Source organism: Phoca vitulina, unplaced genomic scaffold (genome assembly GCF_004348235.1).
Source record: "Phoca vitulina isolate PV1807 unplaced genomic scaffold, GSC_HSeal_1.0 scaffold90, whole genome shotgun sequence".
In the NCBI taxonomy this organism is placed as follows: Eukaryota; Metazoa; Chordata; class Mammalia; order Carnivora; family Phocidae; genus Phoca; species Phoca vitulina.
The window spans coordinates 291,051-314,854 of NW_022589793.1; the positions used below are offsets into that span (position 1 = coordinate 291,051).

At 42.1% G+C, this 23,804-nt stretch overlaps 1 protein-coding gene across 1 annotated transcript in view; it reads right to left on the reverse strand.

Moving 5' to 3' along the window:
• Window positions 1–23,804, reverse strand: part of DNAH3 (dynein axonemal heavy chain 3) — a 162,775-nt gene that overhangs the window by 85,902 nt on the left and 53,069 nt on the right. Inside the window, exons 22-31 of the mRNA XM_032396197.1 lie at window positions 22,885–23,064; window positions 21,555–21,691; window positions 17,594–17,795; window positions 11,929–12,021; window positions 10,460–10,570; window positions 7,468–7,582; window positions 4,568–4,766; window positions 2,995–3,103; window positions 2,655–2,768; window positions 1,774–1,950 (exon numbers count right to left, since the gene is read on the reverse strand). Coding sequence (XP_032252088.1) covers window positions 1,774–1,950; window positions 2,655–2,768; window positions 2,995–3,103; window positions 4,568–4,766; window positions 7,468–7,582; window positions 10,460–10,570; window positions 11,929–12,021; window positions 17,594–17,795; window positions 21,555–21,691; window positions 22,885–23,064 — 1,437 coding nt within the window. The remainder of the gene's footprint in view (window positions 1–1,773; window positions 1,951–2,654; window positions 2,769–2,994; window positions 3,104–4,567; window positions 4,767–7,467; window positions 7,583–10,459; window positions 10,571–11,928; window positions 12,022–17,593; window positions 17,796–21,554; window positions 21,692–22,884; window positions 23,065–23,804) is intronic.

Below are 23,804 nucleotides of genomic sequence, written 5' to 3' on the forward strand. Positions count from 1 at the left end.
GTGTCCTTGCTCTGCTACCTACTGGCTGTGGGCAAGTAATGTAAGCCTCTACTTCTTTCATCTCAAAATGGGCCAACAACCATACCGTTCTCATGAGAACAAATGATATCATATAAGTGAAGTGCTTAGAAAAGTGTGTGGCACATAGTGAGTGCTCAATAAACATCAGCTATTGTTATTACCTTAGATCTTAGAGGAGGAGTCAAGCAGTTAGTTAGAGGTAGAGCCAGGTCTAGAACCCAGGCTCCCTGACACCAGCCCCTGGTGCTTTCTCCTACACCACACTGTCTCATGAAAGCTGCTTATGCAGACATAACAGGCTTGTTGGATGGGAGGGGTGTGTGTGTAGCGGGGAGTCACAATGGTTGGGGGGTAAAAAGAAGAAATGTGGGTCCAAATTCTACTTTGGTACTCACTGGCCTATGCTGGCCTGGAGGGGAGGAGCCATTCCTAAGATCTCCCTGACTCTTTTCCATTTGGTGGGCGGGGAGAAAGTGTCTGAATAAGATTCCAGAGCACTAAGCAGATGCGTTTCTGGCAGGTGAAGTACTAATTTGGTTTGGCTGGGTCTCTCTTGCGTCTTCCACTCAAAGGGATGGAGCAATGACTTAGAAGAAAATCCATAAAGAAGCAGACCTGGAAGTCTCTCTCTGGTACCTCTTTTCATGCAATTGGGGTGCTCAAGTCTCTTCCCACAGGAGGAGAGCTAGCCATCTTGTACTTTGGGGTTTTTCCTCCCATGAGAGCAGCATGCTAAGGTCATCTACAGCCTATTCCCTTGAAGATGGCCTTGGTGACTGTCTCTCTTCCCTTCAGGGGTGCCGTCCTTCTCCACTAGCAGCAGGACCAATTGCTATTGCCATGCTGTAACTGAGGCCAGCTCAGCAGTAGGCACTGGGGACATATATGCTTCCTTGTCAGCTCTGTGGCTGGCTGGAACAGCCTGCCTTGGTGAGGACACCACCTCGGCTTAACCATAGTAATAAAGGGGAGCTCTATGTGGTTCAGCCTAGGTTTTTTGTTTTTATTTTATTTTTTAATATTTTATTCATTTATTTGAGAGAGACAGACAGCACAAGCAGGGAGAGGGGCAGAGGGAGAGGGAGAAGCAGGCTCCCCACTGAGCAGGGAACCCAACATGGGGCTCAATCCCAGGACCCTGAGATCATGAGCTGAGCCACCCAAGTGCTGCCGGTTCAGCCCAGGCTTCCCAGAGCTCTCTGTGTCTAACTTTGATGCTGTCTTATAATTAGATGTTTTTGTTTGGCCTACAGTGATTTTTTTTTTTTTTTTTTTTTTGCATTGAGCCAGGATCACAAAATCAGATTACATGTAGAAATACAAATTTCTGGTTTTTCCTGAAAAATCAGAAGACCTGACAATTCCTGCTTGGCGACAACAGGCTAGGGCTAAGTAGGGGCTGCTGCCTCTGGATGGGGCATTCGTCAGAGTCCCTACCATGCCCAGCTGGTTCCTCTCATTTATATTACCTGTCTGACCCCTTGTAGACGATAGAAACAGTGACTCTTGTTCCAGGGTCCGTTGTTTCCTAATTGCCATGGTTCATCAAGTATATGTACTCCTCCCTATGAGACCTTGTTGGGGGTGTAGTTATGTTTTGGGGCCTATCTTACCACCATCGTTGCTCCACTATTACTTCTCACAGCCAAAAAAATGTCACCCATTATTTGCCTTCTCCGGGAGATCCTTGGTTACTTCTAGAGGTTTCTATACCATAAAGTACATGCAGAATTTACACACACTGATGTTTACCTTGAGGTTATCTGGCAGCTCAGCCCTGCCAGCATACCCGGGGTTCATGGTGATGAAGACAGCACAGGTTGGGTTTAGAGAGAGCTCAGTGCCTTCAAAGATGAATGTCTTTAGCTTCCGAATGATGGCTTGTTGAATGCTGAGGATCTGCTGAGCCACCACAGACAGCACTTCTACCTGGGGTGAGAATGGCTGGCTGATGTGAGCTCCTACCACCCCACTCTTTCAGAGGACCCTTCACTTAGCAATGACAAAACCCAATCATCTGAGAACCAGCCCTTCACATCAAAATCAGGAGCATGATTTGGCATTTTGGTAAAGAAAAAGAAAATTGGGGTGTGTGTGTGTGTATTACTAATTTCCATAGTATTTTATCTTTGTTCTAGCACCCGGCATAATGTTTGATCCATCGTATACATTCAGTGTTTATTGGTTCTAATTGCATGTTTGCCTTTCCTGACCTAAATTCCCCACCCAAATAGAATTAATCACCCCCCTCTCTTCTGTGACGGCTCCTTTATACCACTACTATAGACTTCTATCATTTTCTATTTGTTTTACTTAACTTTTATTTCCCTTTGCTAAATTGTATCACGCATTTCTTACTTAGCTTTGTGTCATGAACAATTGCAGAGTATCTGACATGTACTAGCTGCTCAATAAATTTTTGAATGAGTGAGTGAATGAATACGATGAGCATATATATGTATATAAAATATGTACTTTGTCTTCTTGGGACTGTTTTTGTTTAGTTTGTTGAGTACTTACTCTGTGCAGCGGTTTTAGAGGACATATAATGCCCTGTCACTGAGGAGCTGAGAGCCCAGATAAAAGGCCCCTGTATGTTCAACCCCTGCTCTGCAGGCCAGTTGCAGCATTACCTCAATCCTGTTGAACTCATCGAAACAGGCCCATGCTCCAGCCTGGGCCAGTCCCTTGAAGAACTTCCCCATGGCTTTGTAATCCAGACCATCTGAGCAGTTGAAGACCACACACTAGAGAGAAGGAAGGATGTGGGCACCATTAGGGATGGGTTCTCTCATATCTGAATTACCCTGCACATGAAATACAGGTGGGGCTCCTTTCTTCCTATTCCACTGCAGGAGCTGGGGCCCCACTCTTTCTCTCCCCCTATACCATATTGAACTTCATGCCAACTCTCCTGACAGGAGTCCAGAGAGGAATAGGAGGAGAGCTTAAGAATAGACAGCATTTCCCTACCTGCTTGGCCAAAGCTTTGGCCAGATCTTTGGTGGTTTCTGTCTTGCCTGTGCCAGCTGGTCCCTCCGGAGCTCCCCCAAGGTTCAGCTTCAAAGCCCCCATCAGTGTCCTAAGGGGAAAAAATAAGAATGTGGTACCCAATGGGGCACCTGGGTGGCTCAGTCAGTTAAGTGAATGACTTGATTTCGGCTCAGGTCATGATCTCAAGGTTGTGAGATTGAGCCCCACTTTGGGCTCCGTGCTTGGTATGGAGTGCTTAAAATTCTCTCTCTCCTTCTGCACCTCCCCTGCCTCTCTCCCTCTCTTTAAAAAAAAAAAGAAGAAGAAGAAGAAGAAGAATTTGGTGCCCAAGTCCTAAGACATAGGAAAGAAACTGACTTTTGCTTTATTTTGTTCTGACTCATACAAATAGCTTTAATTTTTTTCTGATTATATGACCAATATATCATCATTGTAAACAAATCTGTTTTACTCAGCACTGTAACCCCAGGGCCTGGTGCGTGGGCACCCATAAACATTTGTTTGAATGAATGATTGAATGGATAAATGAATACATACACAAATGAATCAAATAAAAGTTAAAAATCTTCATAAACTCCAGATTCCAAAGATCACCAGTACTAATGGAGTGGTGGAAATAAATATATTTCTCTCACTGGATTATGAACTCTTGAGTTTAGGACCTGTATTTTGATTCACTTTGACAAGAGTAGGGACAAAATAAATGTTAGAAATTGGTGTGTTCTTCACTTGTGGCTCTACAGACCCTTGTATGAGCCTCTATAGTTTCATTTAACACACCATCTTATACTCATCTGACTATGTCTCTGTCCCCTGACCCCATTAGGTTGAGGGTTTCTTGATGGCATGCATGGTACACAGGAGAGTTTAAGAAATGGCTATTGAATAACAGGTGAAATAAATGAATGAATGAAGACCAAAAATCAGAGACCACAGAAAATAAGTGATTGAGGGCTCTGAAAGAAATAATACTCAAGAATTATCTTTATGATTACAAAAAATTCCACTTTAAGGAATATACAAAATCAAAGAAAATCTAAATATCACAAAGTGGATACATTCACAGAGGTCAGATTTCTAATGGTATGAATACCAAGGAGAGTGATAAAGCACTTTGCTGAGCACAGAATGACTACATCTCACCAGCTGGCTGAGCTTGGAGACTCCTTGCCAGAGTCCTTCACCTGGCTCCTTTTCTAGCTTTCGTCCATGGGATCTCCAGGCACCATCTTGATTCCTGCCATCAGAGAGCTTTCTACTTAAGCACTGTGGCATTTTTAAGGACAGGCATCAATGTTCTGCTTGTTGGTTTGGCCACATTAATTTGCATTAGGACTCCTACTGGGTTCTCATTTCTGGCCTAAGGCCTAATTTCCATGCCCATCTGTGGGACCATGGTAACTAAGGGCAAAATCCTAAAATCTCAGAATATGAAATGCAGAGGGAAAGGTCACATACTCAAGATGCCCCTCACCTTCTTCCCCAGAAGGTTTTCCTTCTGGAATTCTCTATTCACCCTTTGGGTCTGGGCAGGGGGAGGGGCAGAGGTTACCTGTAGCAGCGGTCAGTGAGGGGTGTAATCACCAGCCGGGGGGAGTTCCCCAAGTACTCATAGCCATACAAGGCTTCTGTGGTGATCATCTGCACCTGCACATCCTTCGAATCCCAGTAGTAACGCAGCTGGGAGATCCACTGGAAATCGTTCAGATCACAGATATTGTCCTCAGATAACTTGGCCACCACGTCGCGAGCTGTTGGGACAGATGCAGACATGGAAACACACAAATGCAGAGCTGTCAGCATACTCCTATGTCCACAGACTGCTCAGAGAATGTCTGAGGACATCATCCAGGCCACCCCTCCCTCTTCAAACAGTTTCAGACTCAACTAGCCTCCCTGCCTACCCCTAACCTGCAGGTAGCAATTTCTTTCAGAAGCTGATCTTTGCTTCTCCCAAGGAGCCAGGGAGAGAATCTGCTGCGTTGTGTGCTCCCAGAGTACAGCAGAGGCATTAAAAGTGCATACTCTGAAATCAGACTGCCTGGATCCTAATTCTGAATCTGCCATTAACTAGCTAGTGACTTTGGGCAAGTTACTCAACCTCTCTATTGAGCTGTGTAATCTGTAAAATGGGGATAACACAGTACCTACCTTATAGAGTTATTATATGGTTATTAGGAGGATTAACTGTATATACAGTTGGCCCTTGAACAACGTGGAAGTTAGGGGTGCCCACTCACGGTACAGTAAAAAATCTGCGTATAACTTTTGACTCCCCTTACACTTAATTACTAATAGCCTACTGTTGACTGGAATCCTTACAGATAACAGCCAATTAACACATATTTTGTAAGTTACATGTATTATATACTGTATTCTTACAATAAAGTAAGCTAGAGAAAATATTTAAGAAAATCGCAAGGAAGAGAAAATACACTTACAGTATTGTATTGTATTTATTGATAAAAATTCCCATATAAGTGGACCTGTGCAGTTCAAACCCATGTTGTTCAAGGATCAACCGTATACACACACATATATATACCTACACATACATATATATATATATACACATATATAAATATCTACACATCTACATGTATATGCAGATGTAGACAGATGAAAGAAAAGAAAGATTATATAAATATTAGCTGCTGTATAAATATTCCCAAATTTTTGGTGGACTGACCCAGAGAGCTTTGCAATATGTAGTTTTCCCAAATGCTGTCATATCCCCAGTATGACCCTTTTGGCCCTGTTCCAGGCTGCTAGGATATCCGAGGAGAATATAGTCAGCTTGGCCTGATGCAGTTGGCAAGGGAAGGGGTCCCATGAACCCATAGTTAGATATAGTCTTTCCATCTGGGGGCCTGAGAAACCAGATGGGAGATATACTTCTAGATTTCCTTCTTTCTCTCACAGGATTATGAGCCTAATTTAATTTTCTCACTGTCATGGGAGGCCCTGAAGTTGAAGAGTGAACAGAGGTTTCTAAAAATCATTAGCTATTTTTTAGGGAATTCTTAGGTGAGAGCTATTGAGATCTCAGAACTAGGACAGTAGGAGCGCCTGGGTGGCTCAGTTGGTTAAGCATCTAACTCTTGATCCCAGCTCAGGTCTTGATCTCAAGAGTCATGAGTTCAAGCCCCATGCTGGGCACAGAGCCTACTTAAAAAAAGAAAAAAAAAAAAAAGTAGGACAGCAGCTCGAATTTAGTATCTCAGAAACATAACTTTGTAAAGGGATGCTTCTGCAAGTCTACTGCCTCTCTGCAAAGAGAAGTCTTTATGACAGTGAAATCCAAAACCCTCCAAAGAAGAGTCCTTGAAGATTATACCAACAGCTCTTCCTTCCTTCCTGAGGAATTTAATTTCCCTCCAGGTTCTTGAGGGAAATCATAGACTGGTAGCAGGAGTAGGGGTCTCCATGAGGGATCCAAGAGGAAGGTGAATCTCAAGGGACTGACTTGGGGATGCTGCATGATGCAGTGTGTATATGTGTGCATGTTTTGTGCATGGGTGTGTATGTGCGTGTGTACATGTGTGTGAACACCACCGCTCTGGGGAGCCTTGGGCAGTAACCACACCTGCACTTCCTACCAAATGAAGATCACATTCTCCCTTCTCTCTCCCTGATTTCATGTTAGTCTATCCAAGAGAAATTAGATTGAAATGAGCATCAACCTTAAGGAGAATAAGATGCCATGAAATGCCAGGAGGAAGCTGGTGTATGAACAAGAGAGACACTGTTTCCAGGCAACCAGCTAGTCCAGCCCTAGTTTCCTTGGTGGTGATGGAGTGAGGGTGAGGGGGTGGTTTGTTTTATATAAAGACCCCAGTTCTTCCTCCTCCTCTTCTCCTTTTTTTTTTTTTTTAATTTCAGGGAAGTGCTGGAAGGCATTATCTCTCTCCCACTGCCTCCCTGCATACACTGCCCACTTCCAGTCTCTTGGGTTTGAAATCAGACAGACATAGAATTACAATTAAATCAATTACATCAAAGTATAAAACAGCCTCTGCTCCTTAGTAGCTGTATGCCTCTGGGTAAGTTACTTACCTAAGCCTCAGGTTCTTAATTTGAGAAGTGTGTATAAAAATGAGATAATGTATGTCAAGCACTTAGCACAGAGCCTGGCACCTGGTGAGTATTCAAAAATATTAGCTATGGTCAGCCTCAAGAAATCGTTCCAAGTTGGTGAATCTCAGAAATGGCTTGGGCTGCCCTTGTCTCGGGGAAAGCCCTGCTTGGAGGTTTCCTGGAAACAAGGTGGGGACGGGAGGGGAAAACATCTGGCTTCTCTCCTTACCCCCTCACCTTACTCTCAGTTGCAGAAGCCCCTCCCTAATGGCAAAGGGGACCCTGAATCACTCCATCCAGGCTCTCAATGGAGAGCAGCAAGCCTGGCTGCCATTCTTAGACAGTCAACAATGCCGAGGAAGCCTCCTTGCTCACCGTGGACATCGATGACCGTGAGGGCCCCGAGGGTGAGTCGAGCCCCGCTGCTCAGCTTCCCTCGCACCAGCTGGACAATTTGTGCAATCTGGTTGTTGCTCTTTTTCAGAAAATCCTGGCGGGGGCATAGGAGGGGACAACTGGTTAAACTGGATTCTCCTCTGTAACCCCCTCTTGGGGAACAGCATGCTCTACCACTCCGGGTCCCTTTCCCTCACCCCCTTCATTAACCTCTAGATGAATTGCAAGTGCATTATGCTAATTGAAAGAAGCCAAATTTCAAAGGCTAGGTTCCTTGATTTTATTGTTACGGTATCGTGGAAAAGACAAAACTATAGGAGCAGACAACAGATTGGTAATTGCCAGAGGCGTGGAGCAGGGAAAGGGGCTGCTATAAGGGGCTTGAGGGAATTGGGGGGCGGGGGGGCACGGAACGGTTCTATATCTTGATTGGGATGGTGGTTACACAAATGTGTTTGTTCAAACTCGGAATTGTACACTAAAAGGGGTGAATTTTACTGTATAGAAATTATGCAATAGATCTGAATTAATAAAAAAAAACTCTGAAACTTTTTCAGATTAAAGGAGACACAGGGGATATGAAAACTAAATGTATGTAAACAATAATCCTGGAAGGGATCCTGGACCAGGCAAAAAGCCATCAGTGGGGCAAATGGCTAAATTGAGATTAGCCAATTTAAAAGGTCTACGTATTAGATAAGAATGTGTCTTGCACCAATGCTGGTTTCCTGATTTGGATAATTGTACTATGGTTATTTAAGATGTTAATATTGGGGGATTCTGGATGGAGGGTGTATGAGAATTCTTTGCATTATTTTTGCAACATTATTTGTAAGGCTGACATTACTTCAAAATAAAGAGTTAAAAAACAGAAATAAATTTTAAAAAGGAAGAGAAACGGAGACCACCTTAGGTTCATAGCTCACCTTCCCCACTTCCTAGCTATGCAGTTCTGGGCAAATGATATTAACCCTCTGAGTCTCAGTCTCCTGTCGAGTCTAGATAATTACAGCTACCTCTTGGAGCTGTTTTGAAGATTCAATGAGATGGTGAAGCACTTGGCACAATGTGAATCAAGTATCCAGTAAATACTGATGGTTGTTATTGTTATTAATAAAGTTCCCGACACACAGCAAAAAACAAACAAACAACCTTTTCAATGCTTCCCCATTGCCCTTGCTGTGGGTCTGTAAAACCCTTGGTGATAGGGCTGCTCCACACATCTTTCTGAACCACACCCATTCCACAGCTAGATTCAAGTGCCTTCAGTTGCTGGAATGCACCATATTTTTCATCTTCGGACTTTTGCACATTCTGGTCTCTCTCTCTCTCTGGAACACTCTTTCTCCTGTTGTTTGCTTGGCTAATTCCTATTTATATTTCATGTCTCCTCTTAAACACCATTTTTCTGGAAAATCGTCTCCAATTCTAACCCTTCTCTTACTTCTCTCCTTCCTCCCCATGCTTCCTGGATCCCCGTAGTTTCCTTATCACAGTTCTAGCAAAGAGACTTTTTATCTCCCCCACTAGATTGTAAATCCATGAGGACAGGGATCATGTCTCTCTCATTCAACTCTAAATCCCTTTGCCTAGTAGCATCATTCCAGCATGGAGCAGATGTCAAACAAATATTTGTTAAATGAACAAGGGATGGATGGATGGATGGAAGGAAGGATGGATGGATTGATGGATGGATGGCGATCCTGTACCAACACCTGCTTCCTTTAGGATGCTGAGCCACATTATTCAGGATCCATATACTCCAGGGCTGGGGTGTGTGATGTGAAGCAGTCTCCCCTTTTTACAGGTGGGAAACCTGGGGCACAGAGATGCAGTCATAAAAATCAGAATTTTTTAGTGTTTCAAAAGTTTAAAATGAAATACATGAAAGCAGTTTGCAAGTGTCAAGTGCAATATGTTTGTAGGACTTATCAACACAGAATGTGTATAAATTTGAACCTTGGTCAAATGCTCATGTTCTAATTTTAAGGTATAAAGCAAAATATAGTAAATTGAAATATTTTCTGGTCCGTAGCCAGTCATCTATAGGGGGAAGAACAGAAGGTCTGATGAGATCATCATGAGAAGTGATACCATGGTGAAAATGTTGGGAATGAAGTTACCATTCATTTGTTCAGTAAATATTTATTGAGCACCTACTATGTGCTCAGCATTGCAATAACCCCAGGAGATAAACAGTGAGCAAAACAGACATGGTCTCTGCCCTGTGGGGTTCATGGCCTGGGCTCTAGTACTGGCTAACTTGCCAGCATCTCATTTAACTCTCCTACAATACGGTACTATGATGTTATAATACAATGTGGTGCACCATGGCGCATTATATAGTCAAGGAGACTGAGACTCAGGTTAAGGAACTTGCCCATGGTCACACAGCTAACAAGGGAAAGTATCAGGATTTGAACCCAAGTTCATCCAGGTCTTGAACTCTCAAGCACTGGCCTCAATGGCAGGAGTTAAGTGGAAATATGCATGTCTGGATCTGAGGACAAGCAGGACTTGAGCACTCTTGGTCTCAAGAGAACACTGAAGGAAGAGCTATAGGTGGGTTTGTGTTCAACTGCAGGCGGTAAGAAGCAGGTAATGGTGGAGGAGGGGAAAACGGGACCAGGTGGTCTTTTGGCCCAGGAAGAAGACCAGAGGTCTCTGTTGGTGGAAATTCCACCAGGTTGACCCCTGGAAGCAAAGACTGATAAAAACTTAAAATTCTGCAGCCTAGAATTTCTGCCTGGGAAGGACCATGAGGGCTATTACACTGCAGAACTCCGGGACAGCTCCAATTCCAAATTCTCTATCCTGCTGTCCCCATGAAAACCCTGACTTCTCTATGCCATGGTTGGATGCTGTGAGTTTTTTGTTGTTGTTTAGAAAACACGGCTACTTTAATTATATGTCCTTCAGATCCTAATCGAGCTTGAATCTCCTCTACAAGCTTCGTGACACGCTCACTTACTGGTAGGGTGTTTTCCACCAGGGCTTGGGACACCTCCTTGGTCCAAAAGATGGAGGAGACGCAGATGACCACCTGGCCAGGCCACTGCAAGACCCACTGATTACGAGGGAACTGGGAAAGTGCAGAGGGGCATGTGGTACAGTCAGTTCATCTTGTGGGACTTAAACGAACATCTGAAAAACATCCCCCACCACCATACCCCCTCAACAAATACAAAATCCTCCTCCACCCTCAGAAGCTACCATACTTGATATCTTGGGATTACTGATTTATGTCTTCCTCCCTGAATTTTATGAAAAAGAAAAAAAATCATCAACAATCTCATCAACTCTTTTTTTTTTTTTTTCTTAAGGTCCCAATCCAAGGATTTTGCACAGTTATAATCAAGGTGCTGTTCACAGACAGTTTTCATAACTACCCTTTTTGATGGCTACATAATATTGCAGTGCTGGGCCAGTTTTCTTAGCCTTGCCTAGAACCCCCCAAACTTGTTTTAAACTATAGATCTGGCAAACTACACAGAGGGCTGAATCTGGCCTTGCTTTTGTTTTTGTAAATAAAGGCGTATTGTAACACAGCCACACCCATTCTTTATTGATCATCCAAGGCTGCTTCTGCACTATGAAGGCAAAGATAAATAGTGTGTGTGGCCCACAGAGCTGAAGACATTATAAAAACATTTACTTTACAGAAAATGTTTGCTGACTCTTTCTCTAGATGCAATGGCATGAAGTCATTCCATACAGCTCGCCATTGTTCTTTAACTTAATTTTTTAGTTAAAATAAATCATAGGACAAAGGACTGGCCTTTCATTTACAGTGCAATACTTCTAAGAGGGACAGCAGGGTCAGTACCCCGTACTTTAGTATATTCTTCTATTTGATGGAAGGGGTCATGGGGGTGGGGCCCTGAAAAGTAAGAAGAAAAGGCACCCAAAGTCAAGGAGCACAAAGACCTGGTCTGCCTACATTTAACCTTGCTAGGAGCTGGCTGAAGAGCGATCGCCCACAGTTCTTTTGTTTTGGCTTCCTTCGGTCATACCTATTTCCCCTAATGCTTCGGGAGTTTAATGAGTTGTACCGTTCAGGGCATGTGTACTGTAAATGAAAAGCCTAGAGGGAGAAATGCTTAATTGGAAGGTGCTCTAAAAAGACCTCCTGCCATCAATTCATTTCACAGAAGGGACTTGCAGGTAGCAGCCAGAGGGTTCTGGCTAACCATCTTGTCTTGTGCCACCTGCTTCTAACTGGCAACATTTCACCAGAAATATGTGCATCGCCCCAGGATTCAGAGGGAAAGGAGAGAGAGGCCCAGCAGGGTCACGGAGGGGTCAGGTGTTACCCAGCAGGATCCGGGTGGGTTTTGGTAGAAGGCAGAGGGGTGCTTAGAATTGATCCATTTAACCTTCTCCCCAATGTTGTTGTCACTGTACTCACACCTTGGCACGTGTACGCTGATTCTCATTTACCTGGACATATGCTTCAATCCCAAGTCTAATAACCTCCTGCATACTGGCAATCATCATCTTCTCCACCTGCTGGAGCCACTTTTCCACCATGCCCTGTAGGGGTGAGACAAAGCAGCAGCAAGTTAGCCAAGCCCGGAGGGAGGGATCATGGGCAGACCCAGCTTTCTCTCTGGACCAAGGCTGGAGGGAGGCCAAAGGTCTGACACCCCTCCAAGCCAATATTCTTTAATTATGTGTTTTATATTTATTTACTTATTTATATTTTTTTATTCTGAGAAGTATGTGTGATTTAAAAGGGAAATGGGGGATTCTTAACATGCATTTCGTGTCATTTTCTGAAACACAACTTCTCAGAAAGCAAACAATACATTTACGTTTCAATTCATAAAATAAAATTGCTCATTTCTAATGAACAGTCCTAATTCTTGCCTTATTCCTATGGTTCCCAAACTTTGCTGTGCACTGGAATCATTTGGAGATTCCAATCACTTGGAATCATTCCAATTGATTTGGACACCTGGCTTCCATTCCTAGCCATTCCGATTTAATCGTTACAGGATGCAACCTGGGCATTTGGATGTTTTTTGTTTTTGTTTTTGTTTTTTTAAAGCTCTACAGGTAATTCAAATGTGCAGCAAATGATTCAGTTTTAGAATTTCAGGTCACTGTAGCTCTTAACTTCAGGCACCTGTGAGCTAGCTGGTGTCTATTTGGTAACACGACTTCTGGTTATTACAACTTACATGTGTGGCTGGCAAAAATGGCTAACAAAGTAAAGCCAAGAGTGCTTGTCTATTTCTACTCCATGGTGCTGTCAGGTTCAGCAGGAGTGGGAGTAATTTACATTTTGCTCATTATATAAGGACACTTGTATAAAAACCTGAGTAAAATAGCATGGATTCCATAATGTTTTATTGACCTTAACACACCCACCCCAAATAAAAGGTATTCAAATTGGCAAAGAAGAAGTCAAACTCTGTCGCTTCACAGATGACATGATACTTATGTGGAAAACCCAAAAGACTCCACCCCCAAATTACTAGAACTCATACGGCAATTCAATAATGTGGCAGGATACAAAATCAATGCACAGGAATCAGTTGCTTTCTTATACACTAACAATGTAACTGTAGAAAGAGAAATTAGAGAAATGATTCCATTTACAATAGCACCAAAAACCATAAGATACCTTGGAATAAACCTAACCAAAGAGGTAAAGGATCTATACTCTAGGAACTACAGAACACTCATGAAAGAAATTGAAGAAGACACAAAAAGATGGAAAAATATTCCATGCTCATGGATCGGAAGAATAAACATTGTTAAAATGTCTATGCTACCCAGAGCAATCTATACCTTCAATGCCATCCCGATCAAAATTCCAATGACATTTTTCAAAGTTCTGGAACAAACAATCCTAAAATTCGTATGGAATCAGAAAAGACCCCGAATCACCAAGGAAATGTTGAAAAAGAAAAACAAAGCTGGGGGCATCACGTTGCCAGATTTCAAGCTATATTACAAAGCTGTGATCACCAAGACAGCATGATACTGGCACAAAAACAGACATATAGACCAATGGAACAGAATACAGAACCCAGATATGGATCCTCAACTCTATGGTCAAATAATCTTCGATAAAGCAGGAAAAACTATGCAATGAAAAAAGGCAGTCTCTTCAATAAATGGTGCTGGGAAAATTGGACAGCTATACACAGAAGAATGAAACTCGACCATTCTCTAACACCATACACAAAGATAAACTCTAAATGGATGAAGGGCCTCAATGTGAGACAGGAATCCATCAAAATCCTAGAGGAGAACATAGGTAGTAACCTCTTGGACATCAGCCACAGCAACTTCTTTCAAGATACAACTCCAAAGGCTAGTGAAACAAAAGCAAAAATGAACTTTTGGGACTTCATCAAGATAAAAAGCTTCTGCACGGCAAAGGAAACAGCAACAAAACAAAGAGGCAACCCACGGAATGGGAGAAGATTTTTGCAAATGACACTACAAAGGGCTGGTATCCAAGATCTATAAAGAAATTCTCAAACTCAACACCCAAAAAACAAATAATCAAGTCAAAAAATGCACAGAAGGGGCACCTGGGTGGCTCCGTCGTTAAGTGTCTGCCTTCAGCTCGGGTCATGATCCCAGGGTCCTGGGATCGAGCCCCACATCGGGCTCCCCGCTCAGCGGGAAGCCTGCTTCTCCCTTTTCCACTCCCCCTGCTTGTGTTCCCTCTCTCGCTGTGTCTCTCTCTGTCAAATAAATAAATAAAATCTTTAAAAAAAAAAAAAATTAAAAAAAAAATGCACAGAAGACATGAACAGACACTTCTCTGAAGAAGACATACAAACAGCTAGACACAAGAAAAAATGTTCATCATTGCACTCCCCATCAAAATACCATCCACTTTTTTTCAAAGAAATGGAACAAATAATCCTAAAATTTGTATGGAACCAGAAAAGACCCCGAATAGCCAGAGGAATGTTGAAAAAGAAAAGCAAAGCTGGCAGCATCACAATTCCGGACTTCCAGCTCTATTACAAAGCTGTCATCATCAAGGCAGTATGGTACTGGCACAAAAACAGACACATCGATCAATGGAACAGAATAGAGAGCCCAGAAATAGACCCTCAACTATATGGTCAACTAATCTTCGACAAAGCAGGAAAGAATGTCCAATGGAAAAAAGACAGTCTCTTCAACAAATGGTGTTGGGAAAATTGGACAGCCACATGCAGAAAATGAAACTGGACCATTTCCTTACACCACATACAAAAATAGACTCAAAATGATTGAAAGACCTAAATGTGAGACAGGAGTCCATCAAAATCCTAAAGGAGATCACAGGCAGGAACCTCTTTGACCTCAGCTGCAGCAACTTCCTCCTAGAAACATCACCAAAGGCAAGGGAAGCAAGGGCAAAAATGAACTATTGGGACTTCATCAAGATAAAAAGCTTTTGCACAGCAAAAGAAACAGTCAACAAAACCAAAAGACAAGAGACAGGATGGGAGAAGATATTTGCAAATAACATATCAGATAAAGGGCTAGTATCCAAAATCTATAAAGAACTTATCAAACTCAACACCCAAAGAACAAATGATCCAATCAAGAAATGGGCAGAAGACATGAACAGACATTTTTCCAAAGAAGACATCCAAATGGCCAACAGACACATGAAAAAGTGTTCAACATCGCTCGGCACCAGGGAAATCCAAATCAAAACCTCAATGAGATATCACCTCACACCAGTCAGAATGGCTAAAATTAACAAGTCAGGAAATGACAGATGTTGGCGGGGATGCAGAGAAAGAGGAACCCTCCTACACTGTTGGTGGGAATGCAAGCTGGTGAAGCCACTCTGGAAAACAGTATGGAGGTTCATCAAAAAGTTGAAAATAGAGCTACCCTACAACCCAGCAATTGCACTACTGGGTATTTACCCCAAAGATACAAATGTAGGGATCCAAAGGGGTACGTGCACCCTGATGTTTATAGCAGCAATGTCCACAATAGCCAAATTGTGGAAAAAGCCAAGATGTCCATCGACAGATGAATGGATAAAGAAGATGTGGTGTATATATATATACAATGGAATATTATGCAGCCATCAAAAGGAATGAGATCTTGCCATTTGCAACTATGTGGTTGGAACTGGAGGGTGTTATGCTGAGCGAAATAAGTCAATTAGAGAAAGATATGTATCATATGACCTCACTGATATGAGGAATTCTTAATCTCAGGAAACAAACTGAGGGTTGCTGGAGTGGTGGGGGGTGGGAGGGATGGGGTGGCTGGGTGATAGACATTGGGGAAGGTATGTGCTATGGTGAACACTGTGAATTGTGCAAGACTGTTGAATCACAGATCTGTACCTCTGAAACAAATAACACAATATATGTTAAAAAAAAAAAAAGAAGATAGCAGGAGGGGAAGAATGAAGGGGGGGAAATCGGAGGGGGAGACAAACCAGGAGAGATGATGGACTCTGAAAAACAAACTGAGGGTTCTAGAGGGGAGAGGGGTGGGAGGATGGGTTGGCCTGGTGACGGGTATTGGGGAGGGCACGTATTGCATGGAGCATTGGGTGTTATACGCAAACAATGAATCATGGAACACTACGTCAAAAACGAATGATGTAATATATGGTGATTAACATAACAATAAAAAATTTAAAAAAAAAAAGAAAAAATGCTCATCATCATTAGCCATCAGGGAAATTCAAATCAAAACCACATTGAGATACCACCTGACACCAGTTAGAATGGCAAAAATTGACAAGGCAAGAAACAATTGACAAGGGAAGAAACAACTGACAAGCTGGAGAGGTTGTGGAGAAAGGGGAACCCTCTTACACTGTTGGTGGGAATGCAAGTTGGTACAGCCACTTTGGAAAACGGTGTGGATGTTCCTCAAGACATTAAAAAAAGAGCTACCCTATGACCCAGCAACTGCACTCCTGGGTATTTACCCCAAAGACACAGATGTAGTGAAAAGAAGGACCATATGCACCTCAATGTTCAGAGCAGCAATGTCTGCAATAGCCAAACTGTGGAAAGAGCCGAGATGCCCTTCAACAGATGAATGGATAAAGAAGATGTGGTCCATATATACAATGGAATATTACTCAGCCATCAGAAAGGATGAATACCCAACTTTTGCATCAACATGGATGGGACTGGAGGAGATTATGCTAAGTGAAATAAGTCAAGCAGATAAAATCAATTATCATATGGTTTCACTCATTTGTGTAATATAGGAAATAGCATGGTGGACATTAGGAGAAGGAAGGGAAAAATGAAGTGGGGAGGAATCAGAGAGGGAGATGAACCATGAGAGACTATGGACTCCGAGAAACTGAGGGTTTTAGAGGGGAAGGGGTGGGGGGATGGGTAAGCCCAGTGATGGGTATTAAGGAGGGCATATTGCATGGAGCACTGGGTGTTATACGAAAACAATGAATCATGGAACATTACATCAAAAACTAGTGATGTACTGTATGGTGAGTAACATAATAAAATTAAATTAAAAAAAATAAAATAAAAACACCTGCCCCAGCAAGCTGTCTGACCAGATCACTTTTTTTTTTTTTTTTAGAGAGAGGGAGAGAGAGACAGAGGCAGGTGCACATGAGTGGTGGGGGAGGGGGGGCAGAACAGAGGGAGAGGGAGAGAGAGAGAATCTTAAGCAGGCTCTATGCTTAGCGCGGAGCCGACACGGGGCTCGATCTCATAACCCTGAGATAAGGATCTGAGCCAAAGTCAAGAGTCTGACGCTTAACCAACTGAGCCACCCAGGTGCCCCTTACCAGATCACTTTTAATTGGGCTGTGCTCATGGAGATCTGAACAGCATCAGCTGTTGGGTCTGATGCCTACTATTGCCTCTACATCAGGTTTGGTTGAAATCCTTCCATAAATTTAGTGTGCCGCGTGGATTGCAGTATAACCCCCATCATAAAGGCAAACTGAGACTCAGAAAGATTAAGCAATTTCCCAGAGTGGCCCAGTCACTAAGCTGTGGAACCCAGGTGTTCCACACTCAGGCAGTATGGAACTTGAGTCCAAGGGCTTAACCAGTCAATATGCTCTCTGCCTCTCTTTGTATTGCTCTGTTATGGAGAAAAGAATGAAAATGAGTAAGAGGAGAGTTACTTTGGCTTGAGTTGGGTAGATTTTCTGTTTGAATGGAACGGTTTCTTTTTCTGAGCTGATCATGCCCACAATCTCCAGATTGTCTGTAAATTCTAGCTTGGCAATTCCTTCAAAGCACTTCTTCAAATGTGGCTGCACGCGGAGGGGGTCCTTTGTCTCTGACAAGATCTCCAGCAGCTCATCATTTGACAGGAAGAAGAACCTATTTCAAAGCAAAGGAAGATGGCAACTGGAATCTCTTTTGAGAACCTCCTTTCCCAATGAGGTGATACTCCCCAAAACGTAGAGGACACCCTGTGAACACCAGCCATATTCTAGAGTCTTCTTTAAGGCACATTCCCCTTTACCATTTTTCATCTGTGGCATAGAGGGTGGAGACAGCTTCGACTCAGAGCAAGAAAAAGGATGAAAGCTGGTATATATGAGTTTGATATGGTTTGGGGGTGGGGTGCTACCTTTTGGAACAAACCTGGATAGAACAGTGGTTCTCAACTTTGGCTGCACTTTAGAATCACCTGTGAAGCTTATTTAAAAAACTCCAATGCCAAGGTTGCACTGCCCAGAGTTTCTAATATAATTGATTTGGGGTTGGGTCTGGGGATTTATAGTTTTAAAATCCCAGGTGATTCTAATACACAGTCAGTATTGAGTAGAAGGAGAGAGAAGACCTCCTTATCTTTCCTTATCTCCAGGTATGACATGTTACGGGTGTGAAATAAGAAATATGCTATTAATGAACCTATCTGATGTGTACAACAAAGGCAAAAGGAAATGTAGGTAAAATTAAATTTCCTTACATTTTGCAGCCCATTGACAAATACTTGAGACACACAGAGTATGACATTTCTCCAGGAACTCACAACTGTCTTAATGTTAATGCTTTGCTAGAGGCAAAAAGCAACCTTCTTGACACTAGCCAGACCTCCAAGATCCTGTAAGTCTTCTTTAACATATGACAATCCTTTCAGAAACTTCCTTTGTCTCTACCCCAACCCCCAAATTTAAAAGTATACAACCAATTGCTCCTCACAATCCCAGGGCACCTCTTTCTGCCCATGGGTCCTGTCCCTGTGCTTTAATAAAACCACCTTTTTGCACCAAAAACGACTCAAGAATTCTTTCTTGACTGTTTGCTCCTGGACCCCACAACACATTACATCACTATCTACATGTTGACCATGTTTAAGTTAGAAATGATAAGCTCATTCTCTTGCTCAGACCCTTCAAGCAGCAACCACAAACCTTCAGGAAATGTTAAAGATATAAACCTCTACTGTAACCACCAAGCTGAAAGTCCCATAATGGAGGGACCACACGATTATGGTCTTCACTGTATATGGTGGATTATAAAAATGGCCACAATATTTATGGCTCCTCTCTATAAGACGTAGAGTGATATGAGGAATTCTTAATCTCAGGAAACAAACTGAGGGTTGCTGGAGTGGTGGGGGGTGGGAGGGATGGGGTGGCTGGGTGATAGACACTGGGGAGGGTATGTGCTATGGTGAGCGCTGTGAATTCTGTAAGACTGATGAATCACAGACCTGTAGCTCTGAAACAAATAATACATTATATGTTAAAAAAAAAAAAAAAAGAAGAAGAAGATACTAGGGAGGGAAAAATGAAGGGGGGGGGGAAATCGGAGGGGGAGGCAAACCATGAGAGACTGTGGACTCCGAGAAACAAACTGAGGGTTCTAGAGGGGAGGGGGGTGGAGGGATGGGTTAGCATGGTGATGGGTATTAAAGAGGGCAAGTATTGAATGCAGCACTGGGTGTTATGCACAAACAATGAATCATGGAACACTACATTAAAAAAAAAAGAAGTAGAGTCCATTTTCACGTCTCAAACCTGGCCTGGCTCCGGGTCCTGCTTTGGCCAAAAGACTGCAGCAAACATGAATTTGTGCAAGTTCCAAGCCTAGACATCAAGAAACCTCAAAGCTTCCACTCTTGCTGGCCTTGGGAACCCTGCGACCACCACTACATGAATAAATCCAGTCTAGCTTTCTGGAGGATGAAAGACATGTCGCCCAACTATCCTGGTTGCCCCAGCCAAAAGGAAGCCAAGCACTAGACAAGTGATTGAGGCCATCAACTACCAGCTGACTCTAGTCACATGAATGAGCCCTCATGAGACCAGAGGAACCATCCAGCTGAGACCAGAGGAACCACCTGGCTAGACCAGAAGAACCATCCACCTGAGCCCAGCCCTATTTGCAAACCCACAGAATTGTGAGCTAAATAAATAGTTGCTGTTTTAAGCTTCTAAGTTTTGGGGAGGTTTGTTACACAGCAAAGCAAACTAATGCATTATAGCTCCAGTGTTGAGCACATAGGAAGAGCTCAATAATTATTTGTTGGCTGACTAACTTACCAATACCTAATGATATCAATAGCTCCCACTGCCAAGTAAAATTCAAACAGGTGATCTCTATGGATTCATCATGTGTGATAATGAATAAGGCTCAACGGCCATAAGAATAATTATTAAAAAAATTTGTATAACTTAATTTAGCAATCTGTATTTTCAAGATACAATTAATTTCAAATATGTGAACTGATTCAATAACATTTTCCAAAGTGTTTTCTCAGAGTGCTTGACTTTATTCTATAAAAATGCATAAACACACATTGAATGTGTGTGTGTGTGTGTGTGTGTGTGTGTGTGTGTGTGTGTGTGACTTAGGGAGCAAATGAGGCTCAGAGAGGTTAAATAACTCACTATTTTATACAGACTGCGTGGATTGAATTCTAGCTTGTCCATTTACCAGTCTTGTGTTTTCTGGCAAGTTACTATTAGGCAGATAATAATAATGCTTCCAACCTCATAGGATTATTGTGAGTTTAAATAAGTTAATACAGGTAAGGCACTTAGGGCAGTGTCCTGACATATGGTAAATACTGTGGTAGTGTTGACTATTGTTTATATTTTTATAAGGAATAACAGTAGTGGGAATAGGACTAAAAGCCCAAATCTCAGGGGTTTCGTCTTCCTAAGTTTTGTGCTTTCAAATCGAGGTTCCTTCCACTATTTGTGCTGTATTCATGCTGTCCAATCCTAAAGCCATTAGTCAGCCATATATGGCTATCTACATCACAAAATTAATATTAAATAAATTAAAAATTTACCTTCTCAGGCACACCAGGACATTTCCAAATCCTACACAAATAACTTTTTAAAAACTTGTGGTGGAAAGCAAGAAACTAACTTTGTCTCCATATAAGGGAACACTAAAATTTACTTTTCTTAAAAGCACATTGGGATCAAACCTACATCCAAATGACATGGAGTGACCATCTACATGAACTAGACATGGACAGATTATCAGGAGCGAGGACCCTCTTTTCTGGAACCTGCCCTCTAAAATGACTTTGACTTTTATGCAGAAGAACACTGGTTCTTGTGGGAAAAAAAGAGTCAAAGATTTATAAACATACCCACCAGAAACTACAACATTTGATGGCAAAAACATTCAACTGACATTTCTTAAACAGTTTAGACAGCCAAATGCTTTACATGCATTATTTCATTGATCTACACAAATATATGAGTAAGAGCCATTATTATATTTCTATTTTACAGTGGAGAACCTGAGGCTCAGATAGATTTGCTGAAGGTCTCAAGATTAATAAGTCAAAGAGCTGGGACTCAAACCAAGGTCTGTTTAACTCCAAAGTCTAGGCTCTTAATCATGACTACTATATCCCTTCAGTTGGGCATTTGACCATGATGGATGGCCAAGGTGTGGATTTGGCCCCTGGTAGTGTCCATTCAACCTCATTCTAAATAATGACCATGAAGACATACCCTCCCCCTGAGAGCTGTCTTGTGGAGAATGGAGAACTGGGAAAGACTATGAAATAGGTTGGTAGTAGCCAACTCTCAGGATGAAAAAATGTAATTCTACCTATAAATGGGTCAAAAAGGCAACTCCAAACAAAAGAACAATACTGAATACCTGGGAAAAAATAGTCTCTTCTTCTCCAAGTAATCATTCAGCCCCTTCTGGATGTCCTCCAATAGAAGGTTGGCTTCTTGAAGCTTCTCAGCCATCCGTGGCTGATCTGCTGCCACCAGAACCCTGGTATCTTTCATCTAGGTTTCATCAAAAAAAGTGAGAATCACCATGGGGTTCCCAGATTTTGAGACTGATCATTGTAATGAGTGTATGACCAGTCCATCAACTATTGACCTCCCTGCCCAGCTAATTTAGCCTCCTAATCCCACAAGCGTGAATCCTCATACAACATGATCCTATTCCTCAGGTCATGGTTGACTCCTTCCTTCTACAAAAACCTTCCATTTTGTACAACTCCTTGGAGTGTCCCTTTATTTGTTAGATAGGATGCTGCCTGATTTATGAATTAATAAAGCCAATTCAATCTTTAAAGTTTAAAATCAGCGAATTTGATCTTTAAAATCTAAAATCAGTTGAATTTGTGTTACTTAATACTTGCAACCAAAGAATCTGAACTAATACAGAGTTAGAGGAAGCAGGGTATCATGAAAACTGGCTCTACTTGCTGGGCAATGTAAGTGCCCACTAGAGCAGATAAATTTTCTTGAGATAAATTCTATACAAGGGAGCCCCAGTTGAGCACACTTGACTTCAAAAAGGAAAAAGATATCATCTCTTAATAGATACTCCTGATTGCCTTGTACGCCCAGTGAACTCATCCTTCAAGGCCTGTTTCCAATGTTGCCCCCTTTGGAGGCCTTCCTTGACACTCCCAGACAACTATACCACTCTCCTATGTTCTAAAAGCTATTTGTATATACTTCTACTACAGCTCTCCTATTTACCTAAGACTCTCTCCTCACAAGACAGTGAATTCTATGAAGGCAGAAATCACATTCTAGTCATCTTCAAGTATTTTCTGACTGTTAATTCAATGCTGGGTACCAAATAAACATTTGTTAAATAAGTAACTGAATATGGAGGAGAATTTGAATTCTAAAATGATCCTCAGTCTATGAAAGTTTTATTGCATTATCCTGTGAGAGAGTCTCCTACCTTGTTAGGAATGAGAGCTAAATTACACAGACTGCTAACAGTTGCCTCTTGGGAGGTGGGCTTTCAAAAGGCCTCCATTCTCTGTATTACATAGTTCTATGTTCCAATTTTTAGTAACAATAAGTTTCAAAATTATAAAAAAATTTATAAAAATATTGAAAAAATCTAGTTTACTTATACATTTCAAGGGATATGGCTATGATGCACAATGAGGAACATCTGTATGGCATCCCACATTCCTGATGGTGAGGTGTGCTAGGGAGTAAAAACTTACTGCATGGGACATGAGTGATTTCCAGTAACTATCAACGATGGCAAATTTCCTGCCTTCTTCTGGCATCTGGGCTATGATGTCCTCTGAACTGAAGATCGGTTCCAGGTACAGCCAGGTGGCTTGGCATTTCAACCAGGCATCCAAAATTTCCTGCACACGAACCAGCTTTTCTTCCCACTTCTGTGAATTTAGCATTTCATATCTGAGTCATTAATCTGCCGCTCTGCAACACAGGCCCACTGACTGAACAAATTGGATGGATTCATTCATTTATTTGCTCATTCACTTGTTTAGCAAATTCTTATTCAGTATTTGCCCCTATGTTCTGGTCATTGTTCTAGGCAACGTGGATTCAGCAATGAAAGTAACCAACAAGAGTCCTTGCCCTCATGTAGTTCTTTTTCTAGTGGAATAATAATAGTAATAGGAGCCACAATGCTTACCCTGTGACAAGTGATGGTCTGAGTGCTTTATATATGTGAAACCAATTAATCCAACATATTTATGAGGGAGATATTATTATAAATCTCATTTTACAGATGCAGAAATGGACATACAACAGTTCAAGTAACTTGTCCAAGGTCACACAAGGGGTGAAGCCAGAATCTGAACCCAGGCAGTCTGGCTCCAGAGTCTGTGCCCTTAGCTTATGCCATTTCTATAAACAATGAGCGGAGGAGGCCAAACCCGTACCCTTGTGTAGTTTACATTCTAGATTACTCTAGCCCATAAAATACTTTCCAAATGTATTTTTATTCAGTGCATTAAAATCATCTCATCTTCTCTTTTGGCAGACTGTTGCAAAGGCTCAGCGTGCCATATGCTTACTTGGATGGTTATTGCTTTCAGTCTTGTGTTATTTATTTTTCCAATCAGGAAAAACTGAGCTTCTTTGTTAACTGAACTTAAAAACCTTCTCC